The 11,560-nt window shown below is 41.2% G+C and overlaps 1 protein-coding gene across 1 annotated transcript; it reads left to right on the top strand.

The window, feature by feature from the left end:
* Nucleotides 1-605: 605 nt before the first annotated feature.
* LOC114569506 (protein Tob1) lies at nucleotides 606-2,776 on the top strand. The gene has a single exon (XM_028599363.1). The coding sequence runs from the start codon at nucleotides 827-829 to the stop codon at nucleotides 1,844-1,846; it is 1,020 nt and encodes a 339-aa protein (XP_028455164.1). The 5' UTR covers nucleotides 606-826; the 3' UTR covers nucleotides 1,847-2,776.
* Nucleotides 2,777-11,560: the final 8,784 nt, after the last annotated feature.

The following is an 11,560-nucleotide window of genomic DNA, read 5'->3' as shown; positions in this document are numbered from 1 at the left end:
CCCACTGACACGACATGTAGGCTTTTGAGATGCACCTAAATGATTTTGTTGCTAACTTATCCTCCAGGAGGGATTTCCTGAGTTATGTTGACCGTTTTCTTTGATTAAAAGCAACAGCCCCGCATTAGTTTCCCTGTCCCCTGCTGCATGGAGGCTATCCAGTATCATATTATGTAACAGGATTCCCGAGAATTAGTGCGAGGTTAGTGTTCTCAATACCCAATAGTTGCCATTTACATAAACACTATGTGTGCTATATAAAATACAGCTTGTATTTTGCTCTGTTAATATTTCTGCAATAGCTGCACATTTTCTCCTATCTGAGTATTGCTGTGTATTCTGCTTTGGTTGAGTGACATTCGACTTGTGATATTTGAGCTCACAGCAGTCAAAACAGCAGCATGGACTAGTATTTTAGACAGACGGTCAATAATTAAAGGACCCTTACTTGCACTCCCCTTATAAAGTCTGCAGTCGTGGTCTCAAGTAGCCAAAAGAGGCTGAACTGATCTGTCTTGTATATATTTAACATGACGGTCTTAAAGGTATTTACTTGTGAATGTATGTGAAAATGTCTTGAAATGAATGATTGATTAATTGGCGTTTTCTTCTGTACCAATTGTTGCAGGATAAAATTATCACAGCCTGTGGAAAGACATCACTTCTACAAAACCAGCACTTTTTATCCAATTACTGGTTGCTTTCGCCATCCTGCCTGGAGAGCATCTGTGTTACCAACCACGGATAAACAAAGCAGACCCAGTGGACACGTTCAAGGTCAGACACACCTAATCTTCACGCACCTGGTAAACATCGGCAGTTAGCTATGCAGCTTGAAATCCAAGTAGCTCTCAACTTCATCATCTCGTACCTGTATAACAAGCTGCCAAGGCGGCGGGTTAACATTTTCGGCGAGGAGCTGGAGAGGCAGCTGAAGCAGAAATATGAGGGACACTGGTACCCGGACAAGCCATACAAGGGCTCAGGATTCAGATGTATCCACGTGGGCGAGAAGGTGGACCGTGTGGTGGAGAAGGCAGCCAAAGAGAGCGGGCTGGACATCGAGGATGTCCGCAACAACCTTCCCCAGGACCTCAGCGTGTGGATTGACCCCTTTGAGGTGTCCTATCAGATCGGGGAGAAAGGGCCCGTCAAAGTATTGTATGTCGATGACAGCAATGAAAGCGGAGCTGGTAGTGGAGGGCTGGATCTGGACAAGGAGATCAAGAACAGTTTCAATCCTGACGCACAGGTCTTCATGCCCATCAATGAGCCCGTGAACGGCGCCTCTCCGGGCTCCACCTCACCCTCTCCTCCTTTCGGCCACTCGGCAGCGGTCAGCCCCACCTTTATGCCCCGCTCCACGCAGCCTTTAACCTTCACGACAGCCACCTTCGCCGCCACAAAGTTTGGCTCCACTAAAATGAAGAGCAGTGGACGCAACAACAATGGCGGAAGTACTGCTGGGAACAAGGCGGCGCGTACCTCTCCCACCAACCTGGGCCTGAATGTGAACAGTCTCCTGAAACAGAAAGCCATCTCCACCTCCATGCACTCTCTGTACGGGTTGGGGCTCGGAGTACAGCAGCAGCACCAGAAGCCCTCAGCCCTGTCCCCCAATGCCAAGGAGTTTGTGTTCCCCAGCCTCCAGGGCCAGGGCAGCCAGAGTGCTCTCTTCCCTGGGGACAGCTCGCTCAGCCTCAGCCCGCTGCAGTACAGCAATGCCTTCGACATGTTTGCGGCCTATGGTGGCCTTAACGACAAGTCCCTTATGGATGGCTTGAATTTCAGCTTGAACAACATGCAGTATTCTAACCAGCAATTCCAGCCAGTTATGGCCAACTAGTACACATAAAGGTACTACTTAAGCTACTACTTCTCACAGAAACGACCAGAGATAATGTGATAGGGGGGAAACAAACAAATGCACATTTTGAAAAAAAAAAAAAAAAAAAAAAGCGTAAACGAGAAAAGAATGTCATGGATAAAAGGAAAAAGTGACATGTCAGCTGTAAGATCTATGTTACGAGTCTAAGAGCATGAGCCCGAGGGTGAATTCCTTTGCCCCATTGAGTTATACCTTTAGTACAAGATGTCCAAGCTTGGTTACCTAAACTTCTACATGCATCATTGTCATTTCTTTTGCCAACCAAGCACAAATTATTTTTTTTATGTGACTGTTTTAAGATATAAAAAAAAGACAAAAAAAAAATAAATACCACCACAAGTCATGGCCTCTTTCAGTATTTAAGCATAACTGGACACCGCCAATTTTTTTCAAGGAATTGGCATAAATAGGTGGGATTTCCTGGTCTTTTTTCTAATTGTATAATTTAATTTGGAACAGAGTTTGTAAAATATCAGAGTATCTATTGTTTCTACTACATGGTATTGCATTTATATCTTTTTACTACTCCAGTGATCTGTGATGGCTGCAGCAACTTTGTTTTCTTTTTTTATTGAAATTATAAAATGAATCCATCTAAAAAAAAAAAAAAAAAACATTGACTATTCTAAAGATTGTGTACAGAATATTCCGTAGTGGTGGGATTTAAGAATATTTGCTTTTTTGAAAAACATAAGAGTTGTATTTTCTGTTAAGAGTTTAAAGATTTTTGCTATATTATGGACAAAATGTAATCGTATATTAATTTTGTACCTACATTGTGCAATACTTGATAAAACAAACGGTATAACAAAGTATTTGGAGTCAGTGTCTTACATGTTAAGAGGGACTGATAGTTTATTAAGTTTGTATTAAAAAGCTTGAAAATAATTACACTGGTTCGGTTTGTCATTGGCTTTTGTGGTTGATACAGGTTTGAAAGGAGTTCTTTTAGGGTTTTCTAACATGTTGGGACAGATCCAGTATTCTGTCCTGAGGTCAGAAGAATCAGGTTTTTCTTAAATACGCCCACATCCATTGAAGTTCCAGGCCAATTCGTATGGCATTATTTGCGTGTTTTCAAGACTCTTTTTAACATGTTTTTCCATGCCGTTTGACATCCATTGACCTACATTATGTTGCTATTGCGTAGCCATAGCGAGCACTATGAAAGGACTGAAGTCTGTGTTAAGCCTTCCCCAATGTTCTTTTCCTAAACCCAACCGTTTATTGTATTCCTAAGCGTGTGACGTTTGTCAGCAGTCATGTTTTTGTCGTTTTTTTTTTTTTTTTTCTTTTACTAAAGCCTTCCCCAATGTTCTTTTCCTAAACCCAACCTTTTTTTGTTTGTACACGCGTGTGACGTTCTCCTCGCGATAGCATGGCACGTTCTCGCGATAACACGCCACGTGGCAAGTGGCGTGTACGTTTACATCCTCTGTATACAGCGGCAACGTACACGTGGATAGCTCAAAATGCGTACATATAACACGCCACTTGGCTTTAGGAAAGTGCCGTGTACGATGCCACGTCGGAAGTTCACCTGTTTGGTACACTATTTGTATGTCCTCAGCAAACAGTTTTTAAAGTTCACTCACATTAAGTTAGGTCAAAAAAAAGAATTCTGCTACATTAGACGATATATTTCATACGGCGACACATTTCATATCTTTTGCCTGTAACATTGATATATTAGTAGAGAAGCCTCACCACAAGCCCTCAGCAACATTTGTTCACACCATGCAGGCTGTGTTGACAGTTGCCCTTGGTACAAGCGTCATTACACACATGGATACTGTATATGGAGTGTGTTAACCTCCTGAACTAAAGCAAGGCCTCGTACGTATGACAAGGCTGTTGTAGCTAACAGACTGCAAAACCATGTAACTGATTTCAGAGGCGTAAACCACAGCAGCCAGGTGGAAACCTGTAGGTAGAAGAATACAGATCTGACACTTGTATGATGGGGTCATGTTTAGTGTGGCATGGTAGGGAAATAAGATCATTTTCAGTAACCTGCATCATCAGTCCATCAGACTGTGTGGGTGACAGGTTAGGCAGATGTCCTCTGCGGTTGGAAAAAAACTAAGTACTTTTATGCAAGATACTGATTCCCTGCCAGCTGCAGGGTGCTATTCATCTGCACTCTCACCCTCCAGTGAGTCAGCAGAGTCACTTATTAACTTTAATAATAAAATACATCATGCAATGCTGGAAAACAGGACTAGAAATTGTCCACGAGTTTGTAGCTGAATGCTAAGCTGGTCAGTTACATTTCACCCAGTGTCCTGAAGGATGTGGCCTGTTAATGGATAACTGGCAATGCTTTTTATGCAATGAGATCCAAGCATGTACATCCAAAGAGTAATATACTGGGGCTGGAAAGGTGCAATGTCAGGCCTGAAATCAGGTCTGAGCTGGTTCAAACTCAAGAGGCTATCTACTGAATCATTTATTGTGCTTGTTATTTCAGATACACTTTATCAGCCTTTCCAAAATTGCTTAGTTATGTGGTTTTCTGACATGCGAACATATAAAGTAACACTTCAGCTTTGGATTTGTGGCTGCTTACATTGTTTAAGGGTTGAGGATCCAAATTAAATTGTTAATTCCGAAGGTAAATTATAGTTTAAAAAAAATAAAAAATAATGAACGTACAATTTCACCAAAAAGCTCACTCTGCTGCATCAGAGTAAGAATAGATTTTTCCTGATGACCAGTGCCTGGACTTGGATTGTGGAAGTTAATACCTTTGTGGTGTCAGTGCTGTTGCTTGTAATGACAGGTTGTTGGACTGTATCAGTGCAGGCTCACTCAAACCACCCTGACCCTGCTGGCATATCATGGTCCCCCAGGGGCCGGCTCATCATTGCGTGTCAGTCTGCGTGTCCCCTGATACAATTGGGGCCTGATATGCTGTGTAAAGTTCAGTCTGTGTGTGGGGTTAACTCAGTTGCTGATACTGTGAGTGTTAGAGTCGGGTGGGAGTGTGTTGTCTGTGACGCTGTGTTTGTGTTCACCCGGGTGTGGAACCGTTCGTTCTAAAAAAAATACCTTTGATGGATTATTACTTTTTGCACACCCCTGATTATTTTTATTCATGTTTTTTTTTTTTTTTTTACAACTCAGGACTGTGACCCTCTAAGCTAGCTTGACATTAGCTCTCCCAGTTTGTTATTCTAAACAGGGCGAGAATCAGATCTTTGATACCGGTTCCTGAATGATACTTGTTTTGGATACCAATTTTATAAAATCCATTTTAACAAAAATAAATTGACAACATTACACATTACAGCACCAATCTTTTTTTATTTATTTTACTGCGTTAGCCCGTCTCTGCGTGACATCAAGTTTTTCCTGTGTGTCTCTACGACGTGTAACATTAGACAGCCAATCACAAACATCATTAGATCTTGGTAGAAGTATGCTGCGTGCTTATTGGCTCCCTGACGCTGACAAGATTTACCCCTAAGGTATTGAAATTTGGTATTGAATGACGAGGCATTTTTCGATACTCGATACTTTGAAGGCAATTTGGTAGGTACCTAAAAAGTATAAAATTCGGTACCTAGCACTAGAATCAGCACGTATAAAGGTTGAGACCAGTGATGCACCTCTAGGTGTAAATGAAAAGGAGCATCACTATTTTTTTAATTATGTTACTAAGATTTTTATCAACCTAAAATAACAGTAAAACTATTTCTGCAAATATAACAAAGCTTCCATGGTTGGGGAGGTTATGTCTGGAATATACTGTAGTCTGTTAGGAGTTTTCAGAATTGTGAGTATTTCATCATAATAAAGTAACGTGATTACATTTGATCACTATGAGGTGTCCGTTAATGAAACAAGCACATGATCTTTCACTCAGAGTACATCCTTTTAACATGCACAAAGGTCGGCATACTATGATTTTTAAGAAGCATATACATATTAGAATAAATGTGTACTGTATAGGCCTATCTGATACAATAATTCACTTTCCAAGCCTATGTACATCCCCAGGTGTGACCGAAGGACAGTGCAGGGAGCAAGAAGGGAGGTACAGACAAAAGAGAGAGTGAGGAAGTGTGATATGGAGGATTTGAATGCCATAAAAGTAGGATACTAAGAATACCAGTTTGAAGAAAATCCAAGTAAGACGAGGCTGAGCGTGGGATCAGAATAGCACAGAGAAACAAAAAGAGACAGAAGCTCGATGAAAAGAAGAGGGAATGGGAAAGGCATGGAGCAATGTGACTGGGAGAGAGAGAGAGAGAGAGTGAGAGTGAATCATTGCCAGTGCCACTATTGATGCTAATCTGGTGCCAAGCGCACCCCTTAATTGTGCTTTCCTCTGAACATGACTTCACCACAGCTTATCTGTATCTCACAGGGGACAGTGGAAAAGTTAAACCACAGCACAGAAGAATCTGTCTGTTTTGTTTTTAAAAACTTTCTGTTTTAGAGGTGCGCGACAGAGAAACTGGATTTCGTTCACGTCTGGCCGACTAGCAGAACGCGCGAGCGAGAAAGATAACATGCATTGACTGGTCTCACAGTTGAAGCTTAAGTGAGTATCAAGGGTACTGACACAGTTGCTTTAAACAGTTGCTCACACGCCCAATGTGGAACACACGAGCTGTTGCTGGTAGGCAGACAAGAAACAGTTTACATTCACTCAAATATACTCTGCACTAATACACCCTGCAGCTGCCAACTGTCTTGTGCTAATTCAAACAGAGCTAGAACTTAAGTTCCGCGAAGGTAACGTATCTAGTATATCAAGATTACATGTGTTTTCAGGAATCATATTAGTCATTTTTTTCATGGTATCTGGTAGATACATGTAGCATTTTGTGTCTGGTCTATCTTCTCATACATATTGCGTTCCTGTGTAAACTGACACACGCACGCAAACACGCAAACACACACACACACACACACACACACACACACACACACACACACACGCACACACACACTGGGAGTTGTCCAGTTTGCTTTTGTTCACTGTAGATATCCCCAGCAGTCCCCTCCCTCACCACACTTCTTCAGGCTGACGTTGGTTTCCAGTGCAGTCTATCACGGCACTCCCAAACGTGCCACTGGCTCCCCACGATACTTTGCAGCTAAAGGGTAGGGCCAGAGATCTCACCAGCAACGTTAAAAAGTAGCTCTGCATAATCCTGGTTAGCATGCAATGTTTATGGTAGTTCTAGCTCCACGGGTTCTGCCTTATCAGTTGGAAATAAAGATTGATCTCACATCTGTTGTGTCTGGATTTAGTCCCGATCACATCTCTTTACTTGCTTCATGATTTGATCAGGTTGTCTGTTCTGTTATAGCAAGTCACAACAACATGCTGTGTGTTACATTCAGAAATATTTTTTTTTTTTTTTTTGCAATTGTGGCCTAGACAGTGCCCACCATTCCAAACATGTATAATTTGAATATGGCTATTGTTTGGGATCACACTGCTATTTTTGGATACGAATGAACATGTGTTTAACATTAGAACCATCTAGGAGTCCACAAAGATAACGCTGTACCACCCTGCTTGCCTCTGTAATTGAAGGAATTTGGCTGTATTCTGCAGTGTCCAAGCGACATGAATCAGACTCAGCTTGTCAAGCGGAGATTAATCAGTGCTGTGCAATCTGCAGATCTGTGGCACTGGTGATGATGGTGGGGAGTTGAGAGTAGGCCAAGGTATAGGGGGGGCTATTCATCACTTCCTGTGTGCGTTCAAGTAAAAGAGAAAGGGACGGAGGATGATAAAGCAACAATATAATTTTTTGGTGTCTCTGAGAGGCTTCATGCTCAGAAGAAAATGATTTGTAGACAGTAAAGAGAGGAGGGCCTGCTGGGAAACGATGGAGATGAAAATCATGCACTCAAAAATGCATATAAAATACATATATCCATGTACACAAACTGGAAACAATATGATTCTGCACATGCTCTTGAGTTTAGAGGAATACAACAAAACTGAAAGTAAAAAAAAAATGAAGTCCTTCCCAAGAACATATTCATATAAAATGTTCTCTCCGTGACCACTTCATTCATATTATCTCTATCTTTATCTCCTACACATCACCACAAAGTCTCCTCTGTTGCTGAGAAAAAACACCTTTTCGATCTACTTAGTGTCAGTCTGGATTTACCTGACTTATACCTCAAAGTGCTTTGAACACTTTCATGAATAATATTTGGCCCTGATGACGACTGGCCATGCAGCTTCTGACCTGAGGCCTAGTCCGCAACGTAGCTTTTTCTATGTGTTTTGGCCTTTCGTCCCCATGCAAACTGCGTTTTAGCTGAAAATGTATCTTTTTTATGTTTACACATACATGTACAGCTACTATTCCACTATATTGAAGAACAGAAGCGTCTGGATGTGCTACGGAAAGCTTTTTTACAGGCTTCTGCTTGGCCAACATCTTCTTTTTCTTTGCGTGAATGGCCAACATTGCTTTGGGCTTAAGGTTATATCGCCGCCTGTTGGCTTGGCATGCTCTTCAATGTGTTTTTGCGTGTTTTCGTCTTTCAAACAGTGCTTGTGTGAACGTATTAGGGAAAAACCCTGTTTATAAAATGACCCGTGTGCGTGTGAACTAGTCCTAAGTCATGAGACTTGAGTACACTTTGTTCCTTTGCTTTCCGTAGCTGTCTGCACAGGACTAAAATATTTTGTCAACACAGTTAATGTATTCTCAAGCTCTCAGAGGAAGCTCTTTTTTCCCCCCTGTCTGTCTAAATGTGTAAGGATAGGATTGTTGGCAAGCACAGCTCGCACTCATATGGATCAGTGGGAAAGGAAGTCAAAACATGCCGAGATAAAGCCATCTCTGTGGCATTTACTGGCACTGGTGCAGGGCAGTAATCGTGAATGAACACTATACCATGGCAGTTTTGTGTGTGTTTAAAGGTGCAGAATTAAGTAGAAGTAGAATTAAATAAGAGATACACTACTGTCCTCTAAACTCATTTTATGATAATAAGAGTGACAAATTGCACAAGTGACTGCAAGTAATAACTCAAGAACGTAATGGCTTCTCTTTTAGTTCTTTACAATGCAGTCGAGAGTTGAGATTATCCAGCCTCTCTTGTCCAAGTGAACTGCTTTGGACATCACCAGGAAAGGTCTCCACAGCTTGAGCAGCCCTGACTTACTGAGGACTCTGCAATTTTAACCATCCTGACTAAAATAAGTCTGTCTGGGACACTCACATGCAGGCTTGAACACTCTTTCCCCTTTCACTTTCTCTATCTAAAGTTTTCTAGCATTCGCTTACATTAGCCACCATAAGATACTGGTCGTACCAGACCAAGTATGGCAGAGGTAGCAGCAAAACCTTGGAGTATATTGAACATAATTCAACAATTCATTTCTAAGAAAAAATATGTTATTTCTTTCAAAAGTTACATAGTCTGAATCCTCCAGCTATTATCAGCCATGTTGATTGTGCTAACTTGACATAATCTTCTTTCCGACCAAGTAGTTACAGGAACGTAGTTATAGGAACAGTCCACTTCTAAACAGTTCTAACTACTCTCCCCCAAAACTGGGGGATTTTGTATTCACACTGGCCAAGTGGCCATAGGAACTGACCTTTTCTTATTATAACACAGCCATCTAACCACCACTATGCAGAAAAGACCCTGCCCTGAAGTAGGAGCTGAAAGAGTTACAGGAACTGTGGCCAGAGGAACTTAATATTCCCCAAATTGGTCCAGTTGGAACACGAGGAAAAAAAGGGTTCTAGGAACGTTATGTTCTAGGAACTGCAAAAACTCCCTCCGGTGGGAAAGCGACTATAGCTTGTTTGGTGGGTGTGCGCCTATGCAAATGAAACGGTTCCTATTTGCATGCATTACCAGTTATGCTAGTTATTTGCATTGTTGAGTGTAAAAACATGTTCCATTACGGTTTAACCTCTGTGTCAACCTAATTTACATTTTCCCCTGAGAGTTTCACTTCCCAAGGCTCAGATGTTTGCACTGCTTAGCACATTAACCTCAACCTCAGCTGATTAGGGCTTCAGTGTTTCTTACTGATACATTAATGTCCCTTGATTTTGCTCATCATTTAAGGCTCTTTGCAATGATGGAATTGCATGTGAGGTGAAATAAACATATCTGCTTTATTGCTTGTCAGAACAAAAACTAAAAGATTGTACCCGCTCAGCCTCTACCAATGTCCTAAGAGAAGAATGGCCCAGTTTGTGCAACAATCTGGGGAATGTAGCACACACCTGTCAACCAACAGCAATGCAAAGACAACAGAGAGGATCTAATGAAGCCAGACTTGGTGGTTGTGATAGAGATTCCTCTATCCAACCCACTCTATTTTGATGTGTTGACCATCCCAGAAAAGTTCATGTTATTGGTGGATCAGGATTCAGAAAATCATTTTTAAAGTGACTTTCCAAGAGGCTATTTATCATTTTCAATCCTCATAGGAATCAGTTTGCAATCCTGTTATAGTGTTTTTACACGGGATATAGTGAATCAGCCAGATATTATTATTGTTATGTCCTGGGATTACTTTTCAAGATGAAATGTAATTGTTTCCAGGTACCAAGCAAGCCTGCATGCCCGTGGTGTTAAAGTTAAATTGGGGCCTGAAAGATAACAAAGTCGTAATTGGTAAACATATTGAAACGGAACAATTAAAAGAAGACAGTTTCTGTAATTGCTTTAAATATATTGTTACAAAATTTTGTATTTTCTGCTTGTCTGCCCAGTCCTTTAATCAGTTCCCTAACAACATCAAATTAATTGCGTTGTGCATTGTTGTGCTCTTGTGTGAGACATGACAGATTATGAAACTAACACTAACTGTCAGGTATTACCCTGGGCTATTTACAAGGGCTTCTTCATTTGTTGCAGGCTAAAATATTGAATGGCACAAATAAAAAGAGAGAAGGAGTTGGAGGCTGTTAACTTGCCGTGGAATCCAGTTTGAGCTGAGGATGCATTCGAAATAATGAATTAATAACACTGTGTGGGTGACTGGTGATGTGAATCCCTATGCTCTCGGCAATAACACACATGAACTAGAGTTCTGGAAGAACCAGTCGCTTCTCACCTCATCACCAACTAGAAAGACCATTAGCACCTTATCAAACCCATGTTGCATAGCTTATATGATAAATGAGTTTATGTGTCTGATGCAGGCTAACACCCATGGTGTGTTACCATAGTTGCCAGATATATCTATAACTGTGTTGCGCTCGGTCATGGCATTGTGCTGCAGGGTCTTTCTCCCACGCACACATCACCACTTTCACCAATCATTATGAGCCGATTAACATAATACTCTGAAAGCAACGGCAGCATTGTGACAAAAAGGGCTTAGTTACACGTTACGTTACAGAACAGTTGTTGATTCTCATGCATAATACAACTGCAGCCACGTGCTAATACTGTGTGTTTTGCAAGGAGAAATGTGTGAATGTGTGGTTTGTTTGTGCTCACTTCAGTATTATAGATTGTCCTTTTTATTATGCTTTTTATTATAGGGTGCTAATTTGCTATGGATTCCTAAATGTTATTGGCTGCATTTCCCATTTAAAGCATATTAAGGCCGCACATCATACAATGCATTTTATGTTTGGAGAATATTTTTTAGCATCAATTTATCCAATGATTTTACATTTGCCCCTCTGGCATGTAATACAGGGCATTAAT

The sequence above is a fragment of the Perca flavescens genome, chromosome 15, assembly GCF_004354835.1.
Source record: "Perca flavescens isolate YP-PL-M2 chromosome 15, PFLA_1.0, whole genome shotgun sequence".
Taxonomy (NCBI): domain Eukaryota; kingdom Metazoa; phylum Chordata; class Actinopteri; order Perciformes; family Percidae; genus Perca; species Perca flavescens.
This window is presented reverse-complemented; position numbering and strand designations above follow the sequence as displayed.

Bases quoted from the DNA above. Each gene is read 5' to 3' on its own strand.
- LOC114569506 (XM_028599363.1), top strand. From the start codon at position 827: ATGCAGCTTGAAATCCAAGTAGCTCTCAACTTCATCATCTCGTACCTG.